This window comes from Drosophila kikkawai, chromosome 3L, assembly GCF_030179895.1.
Source record: "Drosophila kikkawai strain 14028-0561.14 chromosome 3L, DkikHiC1v2, whole genome shotgun sequence".
NCBI lineage: Eukaryota > Metazoa > Arthropoda > Insecta > Diptera > Drosophilidae > Drosophila > Drosophila kikkawai.
This window is the reverse complement of record NC_091730.1, coordinates 9,839,794-9,862,914: the sequence shown is the minus strand read 5'-3', so window position 1 is coordinate 9,862,914 and position 23,121 is coordinate 9,839,794. Positions and strand designations below refer to the sequence as shown.

General features: G+C 42.7%; 5 protein-coding genes across 8 annotated transcripts; 3 read left to right on the top strand and 2 right to left on the bottom strand.

Moving 5' to 3' along the window:
- Positions 1–145: 145 nt before the first annotated feature.
- FucTA (glycoprotein 3-alpha-L-fucosyltransferase A) lies at positions 146–7,080 on the bottom strand. Of its 3 annotated transcripts, XR_011445040.1 has the most exons (6): positions 3,975–4,275; positions 3,701–3,905; positions 1,905–2,624; positions 1,654–1,837; positions 1,007–1,594; positions 149–473 (listed from the first exon to the last, which is right to left on the bottom strand). XR_011445040.1 is itself a non-coding variant. In XM_017164103.3 (5 exons), the coding sequence occupies exons 2-5, from the start codon at positions 3,784–3,786 to the stop codon at positions 1,079–1,081; spliced, it is 1,506 nt and encodes a 501-aa protein (XP_017019592.1). In that variant the 5' UTR covers positions 3,787–3,905; positions 7,062–7,080; the 3' UTR covers positions 146–1,078. The 3 variants fall into 3 exon arrangements, 2 of the variants coding, with proteins under 2 accessions (XP_017019592.1, XP_017019593.1); XM_017164103.3 differs by lacking the exon at positions 3,975–4,275 and adding an exon at positions 7,062–7,080 and having other exon boundaries at positions 146–1,594; XM_017164104.3 differs by having other exon boundaries at positions 148–1,594; positions 3,975–4,274.
- A 1,463-nt stretch (positions 7,081–8,543) lies between these two features.
- On the bottom strand, positions 8,544–10,293 carry Pex3 (peroxin 3). Its single transcript, XM_017164070.3, has 2 exons — positions 10,121–10,293; positions 8,544–9,990 (listed from the first exon to the last, which is right to left on the bottom strand). The coding sequence occupies exon 2, from the start codon at positions 9,860–9,862 to the stop codon at positions 8,666–8,668; it is 1,197 nt and encodes a 398-aa protein (XP_017019559.1). The 5' UTR covers positions 9,863–9,990; positions 10,121–10,293; the 3' UTR covers positions 8,544–8,665.
- A 188-nt stretch (positions 10,294–10,481) lies between these two features.
- LOC108072790 (pyroglutamyl-peptidase 1) lies at positions 10,482–11,465 on the top strand. The gene is made up of 2 exons (XM_017164071.3): positions 10,482–10,779; positions 10,850–11,465. The coding sequence occupies exons 1-2, from the start codon at positions 10,570–10,572 to the stop codon at positions 11,321–11,323; spliced, it is 684 nt and encodes a 227-aa protein (XP_017019560.1). The 5' UTR covers positions 10,482–10,569; the 3' UTR covers positions 11,324–11,465.
- An 822-nt stretch (positions 11,466–12,287) lies between these two features.
- On the top strand, positions 12,288–17,341 carry Pdi (protein disulfide isomerase). Its single transcript, XM_017164046.3, has 2 exons — positions 12,288–12,579; positions 15,454–17,341. The coding sequence occupies exons 1-2, from the start codon at positions 12,426–12,428 to the stop codon at positions 16,788–16,790; spliced, it is 1,491 nt and encodes a 496-aa protein (XP_017019535.1). The 5' UTR covers positions 12,288–12,425; the 3' UTR covers positions 16,791–17,341.
- Positions 17,342–18,432: 1,091 nt separating this feature from the next.
- LOC108072813 (uncharacterized) lies at positions 18,433–23,067 on the top strand. Of its 2 annotated transcripts, XM_017164107.2 has the most exons (6): positions 18,433–18,762; positions 18,969–19,283; positions 19,341–19,706; positions 19,766–20,096; positions 20,373–21,204; positions 21,264–23,066. In XM_017164107.2, exons 2-6 carry the CDS (start codon positions 18,973–18,975, stop codon positions 22,655–22,657), a joined length of 3,234 nt encoding a protein of 1,077 aa, XP_017019596.1. In that variant the 5' UTR covers positions 18,433–18,762; positions 18,969–18,972; the 3' UTR covers positions 22,658–23,066. The 2 variants fall into 2 exon arrangements, with proteins under 2 accessions (XP_017019596.1, XP_070142219.1); XM_070286118.1 differs by lacking the exon at positions 18,433–18,762 and having other exon boundaries at positions 18,879–19,283; positions 21,264–23,067.
- The last annotated feature ends 54 nt before the right edge of the window (positions 23,068–23,121 follow it).

The following is a 23,121-nucleotide window of genomic DNA, read 5'->3' as shown; positions in this document are numbered from 1 at the left end:
TTTTTTTTTGCCTATATTAAGTTTTTTTTTGTCCCATTCCCAATAAAAATTCCTTTAACAAATAACTAAAATTACATTTGCCTTTGTTTAATTCTTGTTTATTATAATTATTATTATGTTTTTGTATCACAGTAAAAATGAAAAGTTAAACAAGTTTCACAATCAAAATACACACACAGATGATTTATTATTATACCATAATACTTATAAAATAAATACACAAATATTGCTAACAAAAAAATGTGTAAAAACATACACTTAAGCGTAAGTAACACGCCATTAATATGTAGAATATTTTGTGACAAAATAGGAATGCAGATTGTATTTGTATTAGATCAGATATATATCTTTATATAATAGATGTTGGCTTGTGCGAATCCATTCTAGATTAAGTAGTTTAAGTCAACAGGCCGGGGAAACCGTTTCAAGTAGCTCTAACTACAGCTGCCAGGACTAGGTAGGAAAATCATAAACTAAAAAAAAACGATTATAATAAAAAATAGTAATTATATTGCAGCTTACAAAAAAACACTTACAAAAGTTATAGGCTATATAGCTGATGGCTCAGTTAAGCTATTTAATATCGAACTACTTGTAACTTGCTTGCCTCTCATTTTGTATGCTCTATGTTGGACTTGCGTTTAGTAATTAAACAACTATATATGTATATAAATTATCAATCTATGTATATCATTTGTATATCCGTATATAATAACTATAGGCTAGGTTTCTAGGTTTTTCTTATGCGTCTCTGGTTTGGTATATTGTATATGTTACAACGATCTGCACCGGGATCTTCGTTAGTCTATGGGGCTAGTGTTTAAACGTTTCTCCTCCTTATTTCATCCCTGCTTTACTTACTAACTAACTACAAAAACATTTACGTTAAACTCCGGCTAAAACGAAGCGACACTTTACACATGGTTAGCAAAGGGAGGGATGGGATGGGATGGGTTGTTTTTCCCTCTACAAAACAAAAACAATTCAGAAGCGAAAAGGGACTCACTGAATATGTGATGATGATGAAATGTGTGATCTACGCCATGCCCACAATCTGTATGGCCTCCTCAACTCGCACTCAGTCATCGCTGATTACATCCTTGCGCGCCTTAAAGTTCCTCCAAGAACCCGTTGTACACACGCCCGCTCCCCGCCACCAGTCGTTGAGGTCACTGTACCATCGCGGTTTCCGCAACTGCTCCTCGTTGTGCAGGGTGGCACAGACGCGACACCAATAGTACGTGTTGATGAACTCACCAGTGCCCTTCCACTTGAAGTACGAGTTGTACAGCTCATCGTCGCGATCGAGAATCCGCAGATACTCCGCCAGCTCCTTGGGCGAAGCAAACTCGTCCACATGGATATAGGAACGACGCGGAGCACTCACCTCGTAGTCCTCGGGTCGAGCGCCCATCACAATGGGCAGAACCCTACGATTCAAGGCATTCACAAAGAACTTCTCAGTGATGTAGTCCTTGCAGTTGGAGTTCTCAAAAGCCAGGTAGAACTTGTAGTCGTTGTCGAGGATCTCGAAACACTTGTCCGCCGTGCTGCGGGAACACTTGAAGTTGCCACATGCCCCATAGATGTCAACCTGAAGGTGAAGTTTATAAATATAACTGAGGATAAAGTGACTCAAGGCTTTATGCCCACCTCTATGTGCTTTTGCAGCTCATGGGCATAACGAAGCCGTCCATTTCTGGCCCCACAGTTGGACACAAACCAGGCCACCTTCTTGGTCTTGTTGACCGCATAATTTTGATCCTGCTCTTGTTGTTGGACTTTGGTGTCGTAGTACTGCCACTTCTCATAAGGCGCCACTATAGTGCTGTCACGTCTGTAACAAATAGGGGGTATAATTTATATATTAATTATCTAATTTATATGTTTTTTAAGAGACCCACCTATAGGTCGCCGTCCAGTTGATGGCATCGGGCACCTTGACATTTTGCGTGTGATAAGGACACTCCAGGTAATACAGCATGCTGACCTGCTTGGAGTTGCTGGGCCTCCTTATGCCCGTGGGTATGTAATGATCCTTGTACAGGATCATGTCGGCCGTGCTAACCAGATCCCGATTGGCAGTCAGTTCACAGGTGTCCACCGGACACTTGGCTTTTAGGAAGACATCACGACCCTTCTTCACATTCCAGGGACCGAGGCCATTGAACAGCAGGATGGTCTTTAGTTTGCCGCTCTCCTTGATCTGTTCATAGTTGTGCGGCACGTACATCAGCTGATTGGTGATCCGATCAGAGTGAGGATCCTGATGAGGCAACAGTCGGGGAGCATGTCGCTTTCGGGCCTTGCGATTACTGTAGGTTTTGGCCGGTTTTGGATAGTATTCGCCATTCTTAAAGAACCAAGGCTTAGCCAGTGTTGATTCCTGTTGTCTATCCGCTTCGCTCTCCTCTAAATCCCCCTCATCCTGGAGTTCCGCCTGTTCTGGCTCCTCGACGAGATTGGCACTGCTTTCGGGCACCAGTGTGGCAGCTGCTGCTGGTGGAGGTGTGGTGCTAGTGGCCAGTGTATGCTCCTCATCCAGGGATTGCAGTTGATGCAGCTGCTGTTGTGTGGTTATAAGGGCAGACCGGGGAGTCCGAGTCTTCCATATTTCGTGCTCTCTGGGGATGAGAAAAAATTAAGATAATTTGTAGTGTTTAATTAAATTTTATAAATTAATTATATATTATATTTCACATTTCTATGACTTAAAAAGTAAGTAAACAGCGCTTTTTATTTTAATTTTATTTTTTTAAATTATATTATGATGCATTTTTTGTGAAAAACCTTTATTATTTCATTTAAAAAATTCTCTTGAAATATACTTTATGATTTTTTTTTAGTAAATTCACTTGAAATCAAGTGAACCCATTTGAGGTAGGGCAATCTTTGCCCCTTGGGGGCAGCCTTATCAAAACGTTTTGTAAATATAATAACAAATAAAACTATGCTTATGAGTAATACAAACAAATACAAATACTAACAAATATAAAGGTTTACACTTTAAAAAATAAATTGTTACCATCAGAAAAAATAAAAACCTTATTGATCATATCATTTAACAACAAATAAAAGAACTGATATATTTTGTTAGGTGTCGAATCTTTCTGGCTGTATATTTCTATATTATATTATAAAGAGAGCCTCTCCCTGATAAAGGTGATAATAACTTATCAATTTTATACAAATTGCTGTGACAATGGGAAATATAAAGCATAGAATTTATGATTATATTTCAGATTGTTTGATTATATGATTTGCGATATTTCGTACTGATTAAAGGCTTTTGCTTTAGCTTATATTACCTATGGAAATAGTCTTATCTTAAAATAATTTGAAATTGTTAAGAAATATATTTAAAATTAATTCATTAAATTTGTGCAATTTTAAGAATGGTTTAAAGGAAGTCGCCCCTATTAAGTAAAATATTGGTTAAAAAATGTATTATAGTTTTCTTCCTCCACTTTTTAATTGAAAAATCTTTAAAGAAGTAATTTCAGTCTAAACCAAATATTTTATATTTTAAGTTCATCATTATTATTATTCCTAGCAAAATAAATAAATGTATGATCATGAGACTAGGCTCAAAATTTTTAATAATTTAATTCATCATTATTAGTAAACCTAGAAATGTATTATATATATTTCAACTTAATGTCATATTTAATGCTATGATGGTGTGTCTTGTCTTACTCACTTGATATTGAAACCGAATATGAGGAGGAGGGCGCAGATCAGTGTGAAATAAAAGTACTTCTTGAGGGATATTTTTGGACGTCGCATGGTGATCACACACTCTCTAACCTACGGGTGTCTTCTTGGGGGGAATGCTAATAAACCACCAAACCACCGCCGACTTTAGCGTCTTCCACGTAGCGTTTCAGCTGGCGTTTGTCATGTTGCTGTGAGAAGAAGAATAAACAAACATTTTAATAATTTATAAATTCATAAAAATATTCTACAACTCGTACTCTCTATCTCTCTATCTGAACGATCCAGCACTAATTGCCCGTGTTAATTATCTTGGACCGATGATCGTCACTGCTTTTGGTTCTAGATTCTCTCTCACTCGATTCGTGTGGATCGCTTGCACTCTCTATGGAAACTGCGCTCGATATTGAAAGTATTTTTTTATAATTGCAAGCAAATGGAGGGGCGGCTTTTTTTTTAATATGTAAATTCCCACAGTGAATTCAGAGTTCTTGATAAATAAAAACCTAGGCCTTTTTTTTGATAAGCCTCTCAGAATTTAGAGTAAGCTAGCACTTAGCAGGGATCGATATAATGATGATCTACATTATTTTCCACTTGTTTCCCATTAGCCACGGCTGAACGAATGCATCGGATGGCATTAGTTCCAACTGGCGAGGCAGGGCGTGAAATGATTGTCCCAACTTGGAATTTGTTAAACCTACATATAGGAGACTCTCACTCTCTCCCACTCCAACGGTCAGAATTGGGAATTTCATATTTGCTCAGACCAAATATTGAAGCAGATGGCCGGGGCTGCTCTGGCTGACTAGCTGACTGGCTTGCTGGCAGTCTCGCCCCGAGTGCTGTGCCACATCAACCAGCGGGGCGTATACGTAATAAAAAGGAACGGAGGGCCGAAAAGAATCAACTCAAGTGGCTGAACTGAAAAAAAGTGTGGGATTGAGGATGGCTATAGACTAAGGCAATAGATAAAGTCAAAGCTGGCTACTATCAAGGATTTTTATGGCCTCTCCCGGCTCGAAGGGGAGCCTAATTACAGGAGTAGCAGGCCCGGCAGGCGGGCGGAGTGAGGGTGCGGGTGCAGCCTCATTTGGGCCACATTCCGAGCTAATCCCCCAAAGCCCTACCCAAGTGTCCATCCATCCATCTATCACATGTCATTTATGGCACTATTTCATGCGTTTGAGGGGGGAGGGTTTCTGTGCATCATCCCGCCCGGCGGCTACTGCAACATCATTTAGGGTCCTGGGGACTGGGGTCTGAGCTTTTCCGGACTACTTTGGTAACCATGCAAATAAGGAGGTGGTTGGTCCCTTCACCAGCCTTAAGTCGTCGCTGGCAAGCTTTGTGCACTCGGAGAAAATATATTAAATATTAAAGAAATTGTAAAACTCTCGTCATAAATCCGGTTCAAGAAGGTTTTTTCGCGGAATATGGAAACTGGCGTCGCTTTCGAAGCCCCTTCTTGTTTTTTACTTTTAGAAAACAAGCTTCCTCTATATTGATTTTTTCCCCCAGTGTAACCCATTCTGTTCTTCATTGGGGTCTTCACTATCGCACTTTTGACGTTTTTGACAAGCAAACAGCAGGAGGCGCCAGGAATAAGGAGTGGGTATAGCGGACAAGCATGGATCCCTCGGCTCTTGCATGGGAAATGTAGTTAGAGTCATTCATTCATGTTGCAAAAGTAGGACTCCGATGAAGAGGGGACACCGACGACTACGACGACCGAGATGGGGATGGGTTTTTGTGGCGTATGCAAACAGAACCACATGCAAAGACATCTAGTGGCCGGAAGGGTTGAGTTAAATTCATCGCTGGATAACGACCACAGCACTCCCTAGTTTCCATTGCAAGCAAGGATACCAAGTGGGACATTATATGAGTTTATTTGTCCACCTTTTCATTTCACTCTATTGATTATCACACGGTTTTATAAGTGAAACTCTATAACTATCAGTGACCTGTTTCCTGACTAAAAGCTCCTGCATAACTAACATATTTTTAAGGAGGTTATCTATAGTTAATACTATGCTTATTAGCCACAGCTTGTGTGTATAAATCAGGTTGGTTTATCAGTAAAATTAATTGGAAATAAAAGAACTGGGTCAATTTGTTAATAACAAGCTTTTAATAACAAGCTCTTTTTTTAATCCAAATTCATAATCCCTAGCTTCTAACAACGAATTTTAATTAAGATAATATGATAATTAGAGCTGTCCTCGATTGGACAAGGCCATAATTAAGTCTTCAAATTACCACCGCATGTTTTTTTTGTATCCCAGAAATTTCCCATTTTATCCTCCACTTAATTGCTTTTCCTGGAAATTCCATGACGCACTCTTTTTCCTAACACTCGAATCGTGTCTTCGGCTTTCACTTCCTTAATTTATGTGTTTATATTTAGTTAGGTGCTGTGGCCTCTTGTCAAGGCACTTGATCTATGCCTTTAGTATGTCAATATGCCTATATATACAATATAGGGGCTCAAAGCACTCGGGAAAGTGTATAGTGTCTGAGGAGGTGGGAGGGAAGGTCGTTGAGAAGAGAGCTTGGGTTGGTTGGTTGCCTGACTTGCATGCATTGTTTTCCTTGAATATTCAACATGGACTTTTGGTTGGGGGGAAATGTCATTTCTTTGTTATCTTCACGCTGTCGCACTTGACTTTCTTGGCTACAATTTTATTATTCTGGCAGAAAGGAATGCCTTAACAATGTTGTATCGTTATAAATTAAACAATATTACATAGTATTGGGCCTCAAAGAAATTTTAAATATCAAATATAAATCTGTTTTTTAACAATAAAGTTCGATCCTGCCCAGATTGAAGTGAATCTTGGACTTCTCCACCCAATAATTTCAAGCCTAGGTCTATAAACCTACATTGCACTCCTTTGTTTTCTTAGGATTCCCAACCCCTTTTGGAAAAAGTCACTCCCTGGTACTCGGCATATCTTTGCTACTTGGGTAGCTGTTCACTTGTGGTCCCAATAATAGGTCCTAATAATAAATCGTTCATATTTTTAGGCCTCATATGATGAGTGGCATTTCCATATTTCCATTCCCTGTGTTCCCACATTTTTCCAACCCTCCACCCCCCACTTTTTACGCACGCAATCGTCTGTCTGTGTGTCTGTCCCGTTACCGTTTTACCGCTGTTATGCCTGTCCTCCTCTCACACGTGTGTCCTATGTGTCTTGGCTTCCTTTTTGGTCTTTTTTTTTTGTGTCTTAATCAATAAAAATCGTGGCCCGTTACTCAAAAGTTGATGGGTTAAGTAGGCTTTTAACCCTCGAGCTCAAGAGTCGCGGTCAATAAACGGTTTGCAAACGTGATGCACTTACACAATGAAGTCTGTTGTTGTTGTTGTTGTTGTTTATTATTGTTGCACCCTCTTCCTTATGCTCTTCTTCTTCTTCCAGTGGCTTTGCTAATTTGTACACATTTTGCAGCCTTTGTCATATTTGCACTTTTTCCAATGCGCCCAAAATCCTTGTTCTTTGCTATTAAATTCTTTTCTTTTTTACAATTATTTTTCCGAACACACACACGGTTTGTTGTAAGTAGTAACTGTTGTCCTTCGCCTTTTCACGTAACTTTTGCAACTGCGCCCAAAAATGGGAAATGTAAATGTGTTCCTTTTACTAGACAGCTGGGCACCCAAAAGGAGTGCGAGAGAGCGGCAGGATCGGAGAGAGCGACTATAAAGTGCCGTTATTTTTTGCTACAAGCAGCTGTTTAATGATTAACATTTACTTTATTTGCATTTAATTGTGGGTTTTAACTTAAATTTAGTAAGGGGCCTGAAGCTTGATTAAAATGTTGCAATTTTTTTAATAATATTAAGCACTTTGTGTTTGGCGGCATTTCTGCGCAAGTGCTGGGAGAGTGGGAAAGCGAGAGAGCGGCAAGAACAAGAGAAATGGCAAACAAACAAAAGCAGAGGCACACACAGCTGTCTTATCAACTCGCAGGGCGGTTTTTTGCCACCCCCTTTTCATTGATAGCTGTGGGCAGCCGTTATGCTTGGTTTGTGTCCAGGCTAAGTTGGATTTTTTATGTTTAAATTCTAAATAAATAAATAAAATAAATAATTACACACTTTAAGGCAGTTTTTGATTGATATAGATGAAAAATAAATTATAAATAAATTTTAATTTTGCATCTGAACATTATGGCTTACCTCCACATATAAAAAATTAAACTATTTTTTGAAAGCACCAAAAAAAGTATAAATGGTCCAGGATACCCAATTATTTTACCTTCTTTTCTTTAAAATTCCACTTCATACACATGTACATACATTCAGATGAAATCTTCCCATCTTAATCTTCAGATAGAATCTTAATTCCACTTAAACCACTCGTAGTAATTGTTTAAAACTGTTAATGCTTTACAAAAAAAAATTAGTAGAAAACTTTAATGTATATGTCATTTATTATACAATCCATTTTAAAGTAGGTACATTAAGTCTTAAGTCTGAAAGTGTCAAATAAACATAAATTCTTTATGGAAAATAAGCTTTTAGTTTGGATCTGTATGGCGCTTGCAAATAATTTGTTTCCATTAAGTTTTTTTTGTATACCAAATAACCACCAAAAAGCAGCTTTTAATTCTTAGTTCTTATGCACAAATTACACACTCCATTTATTTTAAAAGGCCTTCGTTACTTTTCTGGTTTTGTCCCTGTCTTAAAAGGTCTCCTCAATTGGACGCCATTTATATATCAGCTTAAACAATATACCTTACATTCGCTTTCGTTTAAATATTCTTAGGAGCTAGACTTAGTACGGGATGTGGAGTAATGATCAAGCAGACAGACAAACAACGCTTCAGAGGGGTTCATATTTAAAATATACATGTACACAATAACTATAATGTTCCAAATGGTCTTAGCCTAGTCCCTAGCCTATGCATAATCCATAGAGCATTATCCAAGCGCTTGCTCCTAAGCGGAGCTAAAGGTCTCGTAGACGTTGGCCCCCAGCGTCTTTGTCTTCTCCGCGACAACGTAGAAGGTGAGCAGCTGGGTGGGCAGGTTATGGGGTCGGGCCGTGCTGTCAAAGCCCCGAGAGGTGATGCCGCTGATGATCGGAATGAGCTTGGCCAGTGCCATTAGCACCCGATTGATGTTCAGCAAGTTGTTGTTCTCCGACGCAGCCGTCGCCGCCGCTGCTGCCGTCGACGTCGTGGGATTGTCCTGGTTCTGGGAGCTAGTGCTGCTCCCTGGCTGGTTAAACTTCAGCGGCTGTTGGCTCTCCTGCTGCTTGGCCAACTCGCCCGGCGGCAGGTGCTGGAGCGTCTGGCCCATGGACTCGGCAATGGCGTCGCAGGCCAGCACAAAGCCCCGGCTCACGTTGTGCGAGCACACGCCGATGGCATCCTCGCTCTCCAGCAGGTCCAGCGTCTCGTTGTACATCTGCTGCAGAAGCGGCGAGTGGCTGGGGTTTTGGCTGGGCAGCAGATACTTGCTCATCCGCGAATTTGGATCCCGTCGCGTGTCCGCATTAATGGACATCTGAAGCGACCAGAACAGCTGCTCCATGTCGGTCAGCGAGAGCTGCTGGGTCAGCGGCATGGACTTTGTGACGGCAATCACCTGAGTGCGTATGTATCGCGCCAGATCCTGGATGCCCGACTCCGTGATAAAGTGCCGGATGAGCGAGAGATACTGCTGCTTCAGCTCGTCCGTGATCTGTTTCTGCTCCGTCATAATATCCCGGTAGATGTAGCCGCCTAGAAGGTTCAGCTGCACGCGCAGAGCGATCACCAGCATGGAGGAGGCGTACACGTAGGTGGCCAGCCGGGTGAACGACACGATCTTCATGTCCTCCCACAACTCCAGCTTGTTCTTTGGGTTCTGGCGCAACTGCTCGAGCAGCTCGTCCGTGCTGCACTCCCTCAGCACCGCCTGGCACATCTCTTCGCCCATTCCGAGTATCACCTGGTTGCAGGTCTTCTCCGTGGACTCAAAATGATGCATTCGCCGTGTCCGCTCGAAGAACTCGCGGGCCTGCTTTTCCTGGAACTCCACCAGGCGGCGCTGGGCGTACCTTGCCGCAAAGATGGTACCACCCACCAGCACGCCGGTCACGATGAACTTTCGCCGGTGGCGTGACAAGAAGTCCTGTAGCCGCGACAGCATGATGGCAACTGGACAGTGGTTTGTGGTTGACGGTGGTGGTTTACGTGGAGTGCGTGTGTGAAAAGTGACAACTGCTCGTCGTGCCACTTGTCTTCCTTTCGCCGCTTCCGTTCTTCCGCCGGCGCACCCTGCTCGAGAGGTTAATAAATAGTTAATGTGCAAAGTTCACCTGTGTGCGTTGGCTCTGCCGGCGTCGCTGCCAGCGTAGCGCCCTAACTAAGCGGCAACCGCGAGATTAGATTAACCACAAATGCTCACCTAATTCCTCAGATTGGTTCCGGTTCGATACTGCTGCTTTTTGGAGTCTCGTTCGACAATGGCGCGTTGTTGGCGCATCTGCACGGATTTTGGTTTGGAATGTATGTGTATATCTTTGTTGTTGTTACAAATTACATTTGAGCTGGGCAAAAATTGTGATTTGGGATTCGATAGTTTTGGCAGCGATAGCGATAGCCAGCTATCGATTCTAAGTAGGAAAGTAAACAATTCAAATGTTTTATAGAAAAAGCATATAAAAATGATTTTAAAAAACTAGTTAATTTGTTAATTTGTGCATCTCTTTCAGATTACTCAACAATCGACCCCCAAAAATGAGAAAAAACGTTTAAATTCGTTTGATTGGCTTAGAAGTTTCATACAACTCAGCTTCTGTGTGTATCAACAAACTTATAGTAATTTAGTCGTAATATTTGCGTGGGCGGTTTGTTATGTCTTCAGATCGAAAGCTTATTGTCGTCTCCGGATTTGGACCATTTCTGGGGCACGAATCCATCAACGCCAGCTGGGAGGCTGTGAAGCTCCTGCCGGATATCTTAAGCTACAATGGCGTGGACTACGACGTGGAGAAGCGCCTGGTTCCCGTCGAGTACTCGGCCGTGGACGATGCTGTGACGGAGATATGGAGCCGCGAGCCATATGTAAGAATACCCCACATCTCAATTGAACCGTAAATAGCCATCGTGATGATATCATTTTCTCCCCCTACAGCTGGTTATACACGTTGGCGTTTCGGGCGTCGCCAAGTGCGTTTATGTGGAGAAATTGGCGTATAACCACAAGTTCAGACGGCCGGACAACTCCGACAATTATTTGCCCAACGGCAGCTGTGAACTCCAGCGTAATGGCCGCGCGAATGTATTGCGCTGTGGCCTTGATGTGGATAAGATTGTGGCGACCGTAAATGCAACATGCGACGAGTGTGTGGCTCCCACTAATCCCACCGACAACCCCCATAATGATAACCCAAAGACACTGAGCGCCACAAAAGCCTCCAAAAACGTAGGGGATTTCCTCTGTGGGTACATCTATCTAAAGTCTCTGGACATGGACACCAAGCGGAGTCTGTTCGTTCACGTGCCGCCCATAGACAGGCCTTTCAGTAGCGAGAAAACCTCAGAGATTCTTTTCAAAATAGTCGAACAATGCGTTCAACAGGTGGTCGCCTGTGAATGCAGCTCTTAATTACAGGTTTTAATTATTACAAAGGACTGTGCATTTTATCGTTGTCTCCATTTTCCGTGTTTTACAGTATTGAAGTTAAGGGAAATGATTTTAAAACTTAATAAAAGTACTCTTTTGAATACATATTTTAAAGAAAACAAAAGACGACGTGTGTGTAGTGTTTAAACATTGTTTTAATATATTTAAACAGTTTGTTTTTGAGGTTAATGATATTATTTTAGCCATATGGGTTTTATTAATAATAAAAATAAAGTAATTACAAATTCAGTTTTAGGAAAACCGAGTATTTTCTGAAGGATATGAAAATTGTCTTTCTATAATTCCATTTCTTTATTTTCTTTTATTTATCCCAATTTTTTAATTTAATTTAATTTTGTCATCATCCAAAAAGTGGAATCCGTTGACAGAATTACTAAAAATATCGGCAAAGCATCGCGATAGTTAGTCGGTATTTTTCCAATTGGGTGAACACCCACAGTGTGACCGCACGGGCTGGTAATAAAACCATCCTCCCACAATTTTGGTATCTCGGGTTCGCTCTCGAACATTTTACATTCTACACGAGAATTCGACCAAGCATGTAAAACTTTGTTTTGACATTTTACTTTGAAGTTCAGAGTGACCAAGGGGAAAATACAAAAAAATATCAAACAAAAATATCACGATTTCGATATCATTTTCAGGAAAAATATCGATGTTTTGATAACATCAATGCCAACATCGATGTTCTTCCACCTCTAGGAGAGCTCTGTTTTAACAGAAATTCTGTTACTGCGATTCCATAGACAAAATTCTGTTAGGTTCTCGTTAACAGAAAATTCTGTTAACAATTAATTGCTGTGAAATTCAGAGTGACCAAGGGGAAAATATCAAAAAATATCAAACAAAAATATCGCGATTTCGATATTTGGGCAAAAAATATTGTTATGGCAGAATTGATTAGTGGCCACACTGCTCGCATCTCGATTCAAGTTGTTCAATTCAGGCAAGCGACAAATTTCATTTCGATTTTTACTTGTTACCGGGCAAGTTCAGCGCAGTGCGATCCCAGTTCTTGATTCTGCTGCTCCAGACACATAGTCGGCTACTTGGAAGACCCGCGATGAAATTCCTGATCTGTGCCCTGCTAGTGGCGGCGTCCTACGTGGCCGCCGCGTCCTCCGAGGAGGTCAAGGTGGAGGAGGGAGTGCTGGTGGCGACGGTGGACAACTTCAAGCAGTTGATTGCCGACAACGAATTCGTGCTGGTTGAGTTCTGTAAGTACCAAGTTGCAAAAGTTGCCGAAATTCGGCGAAATCTGCAATCTGAGGAAGCGCCGGCCGCTCTCTGCCTCTCGCTCGCTCTCGCTGATTCATGCCTGCTTGTTTAGCGGCTACGTGGTCTTTCGCGGCGTCAGAGAAAATCTGTCTGCGTGGCAGTCGTAAGCTCCGGGGGAAAATCCGGCTAAAGCAGGGCAAGTACGCCGTGTGTGGCGATATAAGCAAACACTAATTGAAACAATTGTTTTCCGTGTGAGACATATGGACATTTGTTTGGACGATTTTCGTCAAATTTATCGTTTGTTTAACCGTTTTTATCTCCCTCTCGCATCGATGGGAGCGGAGAGCGTGCTCTCTGGTGTGGCGTGCAAGTGCCGTCTCTGTTGCACACCTGTGGGAGCCGTGTGTATTAGAAAGAGGTAGCTCCAGTGGTAGTTGTTGTTATTGCCGCAGCCATAAACCTGCTATAAATTCGAAATGCCAAGGAGACACAAACTTGTGCGCAGTAAGCATTAATATTCTTATTCTCGGCTCCCGCCTCCATATGCTTCACTTTTATCAGTAATTCTAGTTTTTGTTCTAACTCTAACCCTGGGCGTGGCCACATCCGCTTCACCAATCTCCCGGGGAGAATGAATCTCTCGATGTTAGTTGAAACAAAAAGAACAAAAGCCGTCGGGCAACTCTTCTTCCCTCTTTCTCTTACGAATCTAGGTTAGCCAAAGCAAACCACTTTTTATTTGCCATTTGCTTTCTATTCTGATTCCTATTTCTCGTCGGATTCAGATTCTGACTCGGCGGATCTAATACTCCAAATCTGGTTTCGGTCCCTTTTCCACGGCGGCGCGGCAGCGTGGAAAGTTCATTCAACTCTTTTCCTCTGCGCGTGCCTAACGGTGCCGCCGCCAGTGCTGCTCACGAGCAACAGATTTCTTCGGCGTTTAAATCGCTAAGTTTTTAAAATTAATTATCTCGAGAGCAATTTTATTTTTTTGAAATTTATTTATTTATTTTAGTTAAGTAAAAATGATCTATTTTGAAGATTTTAAAATATGAATAATTAAAGGCAGTTTTGTTAAAAGGAATTTTTTAAAAATAAGCCAAAAAATATAAAAAAAAAAGATTTTTTTTAAGGAAAACTCTCACGTTTTGAAAATGAAGAAATATTTTGTTAATAGGATATTTGTTATAATTAGACTTAAAATTTAACAAAGTTATTTTTCACTATGCCTAAAAAAATTCAGTAGCTAGAAATCTTCAATGAATTTTACTGTTGTTCCCCCCGATGAGCACAAAATCAAAATCTGAAGCCCATTCTTATCTCACAAGTGAAAACCCACTTGAAAGATAATCGAAGAAAATATTGATACAAAAAAAGTCCCCCCATATCGTGCTTCATTCAGCCTTAAATCAACAGATATGCTTGCCATCTCTGGGTACCAACAAGTATGGCGGCCCTTGGGACTCTTTGTTTATGCCAGCGTTTCTCTTTTATTTGTTTAATTAAATTTTTGCACTTTTCGCTGGCGTTGGTGTTGCCTCACCGTGTACGCGGAGGTGACAACGTCAGCTAAGTCGATAATTGCCTGCTCATCCGCGGCGTAGCGCAATGCTTATCTCCCGTAGTTGTAGTCCCAAGAAGCGGAACCAATGCCAGGGCCACGTCAGAAGCTGGCGATAAGCTGAAGACGGAGACGTTGTCAAGCTCTGGGGGCATTATGTCATCTGCCGGCGATTCCAAGTATTCATTCGTGTGCGTGGATGCGTGCCAGATTGCAGTCGTGGCTCCGAAGGAGCCAGCTCCTCTGCTGCTGCTGCTGCACTTGGGACAATGTGGGTGCGACACGTGGATTTTGCATAACGCCAAGAGCCTGCCATATTGAGAGTGGGGGCCTTGCTCCAGATCCATGGCAAATCTAGCGCAGATAATTGTTGGTCTAAATTTAGAATTTCACAGTCGGTTAGCGGGGTACAAATAAATAATGCTGGCGATTTAATAAATATTCTATGCAGTTGTAAACAAGAGGTTTATATACATATTTTGACATCTATTAGAATGAATCAGTTCTTTTATATACATACCTTTATTCCATTTAATGGCACTTGGCAATTATTTGTAATTAAAACAATAATAACAGTTCAAGTAAACGGAAGCTAAAGACTTTAGACTGTAAACATGGGTTAAAGATATTTCTAATTATACGCCCTGACTTTGTAATTTCATTTTATCTTCCAACATTTTTGTTTCCTTTATAATTTGTTTTAAATAATATTAAAACAGAAAAAGTTAAGCATCAGTTCTTCCCAATTAGACATTAATTCAGAAACTGCCATTAACCCATTTTCACCTAGTGCAAATATGTAAATAAATTTCAGCAAATGTGTTTTAATTAGCATATGTTAATTTTCCAGTTTTTATAAAACCTGTTTAATTCTAGTAAAAGTAGTTTTACGAAGTCAATTTGCATTTCCAAAACTTTGAATATAATTTAAAACATTTCTTGTGCAGTATTGGTAATTTCAAATAAGTCAAGTTCCGGGAAATCATTTAAAAAAAATTCGGAATAAATTAGGTTATTAAAATATTCTGCGAAATATTGATAATTAAAATCAAGTTCTTGACTGTCAGCTTAGCAAGCTTGACAATTAAATGGGAAGCATTTAAGAATGTTGTCTATAAATAGTTTTTAGGAGCATAACATACACGTGTAGGTCACACAAGGCTTGTGGCAAACAATAATACATATGTAGATATAAATAAATATAAATCGTTAGCTTTAATAATTCCCTAAAATTTTTAGAACTAAGTAAAGTTCCCTTTCATCTCCAGACTCAATTCTAATTTCAATTTCCTCTCTTAAATTCTTCCAGATGCCCCATGGTGCGGACACTGCAAGGCTCTGGCTCCCGAATACGCCAAGGCTGCCCAACAGCTGGCCGAGAAGGATTCGCCCATCAAGCTGGCCAAGGTCGATGCCACCGTTGAGGGTGAGCTCGCCGAGCAGTATGCTGTGCGCGGCTATCCCACTCTGAAGTTCTTCCGCAGCGGTGCTCCCGTGGAGTACAGCGGTGGTCGCCAGGCCGCTGACATTATTGCCTGGGTGAACAAGAAGACCGGACCTCCGGCCAAGGATCTGACCAACGTTGCTGATGCCGAGCAGTTCCTTAAGGACAACGAGATCGCCATCATTGGATTCTTCAAGGATACCGAGTCGGAGGAGGCCAAGACCTTCACCAAGGCCGCCAACGCCCTGGACTCGTTCGTCTTTGGTGTGAGCAGCAATGCCGACGTGATTGCCAAGTACGAGGCCAGCGATAACGGAGTGATCCTGTTCAAGCCCTTCGATGACAAGAAGTCCGTGTTCGAGGGTGAGCTGACCGAGGAGAGCCTGAAGAAGTTCGCCCAGGTGCAGTCCCTGCCCCTGATCGTTGACTTCAACCACGAGTCTGCTTCCAAGATCTTCGGTGGCTCAATCAAGTCGCACCTGCTGTTCTTCGTCTCCAAGGAGGCCGGACACATCGAGAAGTACGTGGATCCTCTGAGGGAGATCGCCAAGGAGTACCGCAACGACATCCTGTTCGTGACCATCTCGTCCGATGAGGAGGACCATACCCGCATCTTTGAGTTCTTCGGCATGAACAAGGAGGAGGTGCCCACCATCCGTCTGATCAAGCTGGAGGAGGACATGGCCAAGTACAAGCCCGAGTCGAATGATCTGTCCGCCGAGACCATCGAAGCCTTCCTCAAGAAGTTCCTCGACGGCAAGCTGAAGCAGCACCTGTTGTCCCAGGATCTGCCCGAGGACTGGGATAAGAACCCCGTCAAGGTGCTGGTCTCCAGCAACTTTGAGAGCGTTGCCCTGGACAAGAGCAAGAGCGTGCTGGTTGAGTTCTACGCCCCATGGTGCGGTCACTGCAAGCAGCTGGCCCCCATCTACGACCAGCTGGCCGAGAAGTACAAGGACAACGAGGACATCGTCATTGCCAAGATGGACTCAACCGCCAACGAGCTTGAGAGCATCAAGATCTCATCCTTCCCCACGATCAAGTACTTCCGCAAGGATGACAACAAGGTCATCGATTACAATCTGGACAGGACCCTCGACGATTTCGTCAAGTTCCTCGATGCCAACGGTGATGTGGCTGATACTGAGCCCGTCGAGGAGACCGAGGAGGAGGAGGAGGCGCCCAAGAAGGACGAATTGTAAATCCAACACACACACATACACACCCAAACACACAAAACAAACGAAGAAAATCCAACAAATATGAACAGCAACATCCGTGCAACAAACAACAAAAATGCCACAACTAGCAACGTACATTCTGTAGTTTATTCCTAACAACGTCTTCTCCGGCGTCGTCTGCTCGCCTGCTGTCGCCCCCGCCCAGAGTTTCCCCATCCCCCGGCTGAGTTTTTGTCAGTCATTGGGGCGATGGGGTCAGCTGGGAGGGGGGCGACGTTCCGGCTGCGGCGCCATCAAAGCATTTTTCCCGCCCACGGTTTTTAATTCGCAATACTTACTAATTTCTGTTTGTTGTATGTATTTGCAACTCCAGATTTTATTTAACGCTCTCTGCGCGATGTTACGTCCGTCGATTTGCGTGAAACTTAACAACAATTCAGTTTTAATGAAGAAGAGCGATAAATTTTAATATGTAATTCTTTAAGTTTTCTATTTTGGAATTTTTAGAATCATTGAAAGAACTGATTAAGAACGTAACAAATAAAGTTGGTAAACAACATTAAAACAAGAAACTGTCTTTATTGTGGGGTGCTCTGAGCAAAGTAATTAAGTAATGGCCTTCGTAATCTACTTTTTTTTTGTTAATGAGAAATTCTCTGAATGTAGAGGAAATAAAAAAACAATTTTTAATCTTAATTTTTTAAAATTAATTTTCAAACTTTTTTAAAATACTGTCTGTCTTTATTGTGGAAGCAAAGGAAAGGGACAGTTGGACACAGTAATTAAGTAATGATAAGTAATTAAAAAAAAATTAAATCTTAAATTTTAAGCTGTCATTTTCAAAATTATACAGCTTTACACGCAATTTTACGTTGTGTAAAAACATCACTAGAGGGCTATCGCGATAGTCTGATAACAATTATATTGGCGGCCATTATTGTTTGTTAAAAAAAAATTGGTATATACAAGTTTATAAAGCATTTTTTAGTGTATGCAACTATTTTTAATACACAAAAGAGATAAATAATTAACATCTTGTGCAACTCGATAGTTTCCAAACATATATCGATAGGTATCCCGTCTAGGCAGCTTGTACAGTGTTGAACAAGTTGAAGTGGTATCGTATTACCTTGTTCGTGCAGTTCAATTGAGGAACAAATAACTCTGTGATTTCGTTATTCGTGATTTCACATTTCACGGGAATTTAGTATATAATTAACTAGGAACTAGTATATAAATTAAAGGCGGAGACAAGTGCTTATATTGTTCTTCACTGTGAGACACTTATTTTAAACGCCAATATTTGATATGATGATTAATTAAAATAAAAAAAATTTGAATGACATTTTTAAAATTAAATAATACATCTGAACATCAAAACTAAATAAACAAGAATAAAAATATTAAAAAAAAATTAAAATATCATTTTTTTTTTTTTTTTTTAATTTCTTTCTAGTCTCTTTTATGCATTTTATTTTAATAGAACCGCATAAACGCATTAACGGCGGCAGGACTTCTCTTTCCAACACTGACGAAACGCGACGGCTTCGCGCCTGTTTCGTTCCCACGTTGTCCTTAATCACGCATTCGGATTTATTGACTTGAGCTGTTGATTTAATTTAGTTTAAACTAACTGAGCCACGAGGCATACAGATCAGCTACACACAAAAAACAAACGGATAACTATTTGGCCGGTGCCTTCAGCTAAAATTACAAAACAATTTAATATGAAGCGTGAGGGCGGCATTTCACGATGTGCGATAAACGCGATATACCGCAGATGCGCGTGGTATAAACCCATCATCTGACGGAAGCTCTTTAATCGGTTCTGGCTGCTCCTGCTCGATGTATAAAAAGTATATGTAAACAGTGCGCCGCATATTAAAATTGCAAAAGTTAATATGTTTCCGCGCAATCCAATGTGCTGCAGTGCGTCTTGTGAAGGACTTGTGAAATTTCCTGCGTAAAGCCTCCAAAACGAACATTTACACAGGTACGTGCGCATACATGTACATACATACCATCCCATACATGCATGTGTATGTTTTCTTTTGGCCTTTTTTTTTTTTTTTTCTTTTTTTAATTTTGCGCGTAAAGGGTCGGGAGGGGGGCTGACTTTCACTGGAATAACAAGTTTCTTTCATCGCGAATCTTTGCATGCGAGCATTTGCATTTATCATTTCGCTTCGCACTTTTCAGCGGCATGAGTTGCCTTTGCGAGCCACAACAGGCTTCCGGGAGGAGGAGGAACAGGCGGCGGAACAGCGGCAGCGCTGCTGAGGACGATTTCGACAAGGTCAGCATCGAGGCCAATGCAGACGATAGTGAGTCCATATCGACGGAACCGGATACAGGTCTACAACAGATGGACAACAATGAACCCAAGGACGCGGAGCCGGCGGAGTTTGGTCATCTGGTTGAGACGCGGCGCAAGATACGCGAGGCAATTGCGGCCCTGAACGATGATGATGGCTTTGACAAGCGCATGGCCCGCCTGCTGGCGCAGTTCGAGGGGTAAGTCCCGCTGACTAACACCGCTGCATCTGATACTCACCATAAACATCTTTCCAGTGCCATTCGGGAGGAGTTTGAGCGGGCGCAGTATTCACCGCCCCAGTGTAGGCAGCTGGCGCGCATCATAATTGGACTCACGGACATCGTGCACAGCATGATGCAGGGCCGGGCTCTACAGCTGGACGAGAACTACTGGCAACGCATTTGCCAGATTGTTGGCTACTACATATCCTGCGAGTTGTGCGCCGCCCAGGCATCGGTCGAGGCTGACAAGTGCATAATTAATCGTATTAATACCTGCCTCAAGCTGTATGTGGAGCATGGAGAGGGTGGTCCTGGCGTCCACAAGGAGCATGTGCTGCGCACTCTTCTGGCGGCACCTAAACTCTTCAATAGAGCCAGTATTTTGTCTGTACTATACAGGTATGTATATATATAATAAATATAAGTATAAATAATAGATTTATATCTTTCTGCTAAAGCCGGCTCTTTCCCCACTGGTCCATGCCCAGTATTATGCTCCAAGCCGAGTTGCCCGACAAGCTGTACATCGAATATATACTCATTTTCTACTACTGGTACCGCCTGGAGCCGGACGAGTCCCTTAAAGAACGCATTGTGACGTTTGCCGATAAGTTTATGAGACCATCGGAATCTTTGACCACGAGGAGTATGTATGCCGCCTACCTGCCTAAGATAACCGTCCAGACAACGGCCACGCGCGCCATTTTAAATTATTTGAGGCAGAACAGCTGCACCAGCCTTCACATTGCCAGCAGAATGGATAACCGACCGCCGCAAGCCAACGAAGTGGTAAGTGAAGCTGAAGGGTTTGTTTTAGCAAGGAAAAAATATTTTCATCAATTATTAACTATGATGTCTTAGTAAAAGGTCTGATTGGTATAAGCGCTCTAGAGCCAAAGCTTCTGTCGGCGCAGTTAGTCGCGCAAGAAGACACTGGCCAGCTCTATTCCATTGTCCCAAAAATGACTAAAACCTCAGCTGAGTCCCATATACCCTAATAGATTCCCTTGACCCGGAATTATCACCATTTTAATCAAATCTTTTTCGTAAAAACTCACTCCACAGGTGCTCAGTTCAGATGATGAGGATAGTTGCCCAATGTGGAGTACCGTCATGGGAGCAGCACCCCCTGTGACGCAGCATAATCCGCCTGCTTTTCTGCAAAACCTTTGCCGGAATGCCCGCCACTTGGAGCCCTGCAAGCGGGCTAATGCTCTCTTTAGCGGCATCGATAGCTCTGTGGAGATAGTGGATCTGCGAGATTCCGACGACGAGATGGAAATGTTCTCTGTAAACTTTAATGTGCCCGCAAGCGTAGATGGTATTATCTCCAACTCCAACTCAAACTCAAACGATGCTGGGAATCAGGATGACTCCGTCAATGTCACTCGCATATATCCCAGCAACCTGCGCACCTATGAGCGGACAGTAGCCCCGATACCGCCTACTGCCACCTATACAATACCGCGCATAGTTAATAGCTATAGTTGCCGCAGGGATAGCCTACACTTGGTGTCCACCACAGCGCCGCATCTGGTCGATCAAAGTGTACAAACGTTGGCGGAGGAGCAGCCGGAGCAGCAGGATCTCGACCCGTACAGATGCCTCTTCCCGAGTAGGAGCAGAAGCAGCAGCAACAATGATGATGACAGCGGTCAGCGGACACCGCTGTATCACTGCCGTCAATCTTCTAGTCAAAACTGCAGCAGCAACACCAGCGAGACGTCGCTTCTGAAGAAACAGGTTACCTTTAGTGCCCAGCATTTGGGTGCCACTGCCCCAAAGGGTTCGTCTTCGCCAGCACTAGCCGCCGCAACAAAGAAGTCCTCGATCAAGCGTCAGAGGAGAACATCCAAGGCAGAACACCTAGAGTTGATACGTCGGAAGGCGCGAAATGGTAAGAGGATCTCCACTGATCCCTCTCAAAAACTTACTAATAGAGTTATACATTTACAGAGCACTTTCAGGCCAGCGAGAGAATGTTCGCCAAGCTGGAAGCCAAGAACCAACAAACTATTTGCGATAACCATTTAACCCCCACCAACAGCAACGCCTCTAGTGGTACACCCACCCGGATACAACCGGTCACATCTAGCCATAACAAGAAGGTTGGCTTGCCCACACCGCCAGCCTCAACGCACAGTTCCAGTAGTCCTTGCCATGTTCAAAGCGTAACCACCACCAGCCGACACCAGAAATCCAAGTGGCCAACGGATGCCGAAGTAAGGTTATACAATGAGCTGCTTAGCCAGCAGCGCGAGAAGATTCGAGAACGTCGGCTGATGATAAAGCAAGAGAAGATGACGCGAATCGACAATCATGTGATGAAGGAGGAGCGGAAGCAGTCCAAAAAGCAACAGCGGAAGTTGCTGAGGGAAGAAAAGGCACTGAAGGTTATACAGCCAACGCCCAGGGCCAAGGAATCCGCGAAGGCAAAGGACAGGTATCCCATTGTAAGACTGAAACGTATAAATCTCAAGGGTCACGAGTCGTCGGATGTTCCCAATGACCAAAGGCAGCCACCCCAAGAAGAGCCTTCACAGAAAAACCAACAGGAGGAACCCAAGAAGCAACATGATCTGGCTGAGCAACAGCAAATGGATGACCTACAGCCTGTGGAAAATCAGGATCCTCTGACGGAAAATGAGAAGGAGCGACAGCAACAGCTGCACGAGGACAATCAGCAGGAGCTGGAGCCTGCTCCAGTGTCACATCCGGCGGCAGAGGAGGAAAAACTGCTGCAGCATTTGCTCGAGGAGCTGGAAAAACAGCTGCAGAAGCATCAAGAGGATCTTCATCAGGCGAATGGCGAGACACAATCCCCAACCGAAGAAGATAAGCCGCAGCTGGAGAAAAAGCCAAAGCGAAGGCGGCGAAGGAAAACAAAGAGAACTGCCTGGACGCACATCAAGAATAAATTGAAGAAAAGCTACCTGCAAACTTCATGTCCAGCTATGGAATCAGGATTGAAAGATGTAACCGAAGTTGGTTTTATAGCCTCTGTAGACCCTGAGCCAGCGCCAGATGAAGAACCGGAAGTAGAACCGGACCCAGTGCCGGTCCCCGACCCCGTTCCCGTTCCCGAACAAACAAAAACAACAACAGATCCTTCTGCATACGAGTTTGATCAGGAGTTAGTGCCCGAGGTTGGCAACGAACTGGAGATTATTGCAGCTCCTATGCTCGAGCCGGAGGATGGGGAGGATACTGGAGCCCTCTTATCGCCGTCGCATAACCTCGAGCTGGTGACCAGCCGTGTTCCGGTTTATTTGCTCAACGGTGAGAGTCGCGATGTCAGCACTCCGCTCTCTAGCAGCCAGTTTAGTAGTGCCAGCGGTTCAGAGCCATAAAAGGTATGGATAGATTAGAGATTAGGAAGCCCCCACCAAGGCCCAGTGCTATGCAATTCCAATCGTAGTCCCCCTGCTTTCAAAGACCTAATAATAGCAAGATGAGTAACGCCATAAGCTCTCATCCCATGTCCTTGGCCTTGTCCTTGGCCTATAATAGTATTTGTGTTCGCTCTGAAATGGCATTGCCCAAAGCAGTTCTTATACGTAGTTTCTATTGTAGTAAAAATTACAAATTGTTAAAAATTTATGTTTAGTATTTCTTTTCTGTTTGCAATACACACGACTCGGGTTCGAGTCTACACGCGTACCAAAATCCCTGGCATTAAGCAATGTCAATTTAACAAAAAACAAAAAATGATTGTAATATTCTTTAATGCGAGTAAAATATATAATCTAAGCAGCAACTGTTTCAAACCCAGTTTTGTTTACTTTGTGGGAATATAAGTAAGGTTAATAAAAAG

Coding starts and splice junctions, on each gene's coding strand:
- FucTA (XM_017164103.3), bottom strand. CDS start 3,786: ATGCGACGTCCAAAAATATCCCTCAAGAAGTACTTTTATTTCACACTG. Junction 2,625..3,700: donor ATATTCGGTTTCAATATCAA/GTGAGTAAGACA, acceptor TCTCATCCCCAG/AGAGCACGAAATATGGAAGA. Junction 1,838..1,904: donor AACTGGACGGCGACCTATAG/GTGGGTCTCTTA, acceptor TATTTGTTACAG/ACGTGACAGCACTATAGTGG.
- Pex3 (XM_017164070.3), bottom strand. CDS start 9,862: ATGCTGTCGCGGCTACAGGACTTCTTGTCACGCCACCGGCGAAAGTTC.
- LOC108072790 (XM_017164071.3), top strand. CDS start 10,570: ATGTCTTCAGATCGAAAGCTTATTGTCGTCTCCGGATTTGGACCATTT. Junction 10,780..10,849: donor TATGGAGCCGCGAGCCATAT/GTAAGAATACCC, acceptor CTCCCCCTACAG/CTGGTTATACACGTTGGCGT.
- Pdi (XM_017164046.3), top strand. CDS start 12,426: ATGAAATTCCTGATCTGTGCCCTGCTAGTGGCGGCGTCCTACGTGGCC. Junction 12,580..15,453: donor ATTCGTGCTGGTTGAGTTCT/GTAAGTACCAAG, acceptor AAATTCTTCCAG/ATGCCCCATGGTGCGGACAC.
- LOC108072813 (XM_070286118.1), top strand. CDS start 18,973: ATGAGTTGCCTTTGCGAGCCACAACAGGCTTCCGGGAGGAGGAGGAAC. Junction 20,097..20,372: donor CGCCGCAAGCCAACGAAGTG/GTAAGTGAAGCT, acceptor CTCACTCCACAG/GTGCTCAGTTCAGATGATGA. Junction 21,205..21,263: donor ACGTCGGAAGGCGCGAAATG/GTAAGAGGATCT, acceptor ATACATTTACAG/AGCACTTTCAGGCCAGCGAG.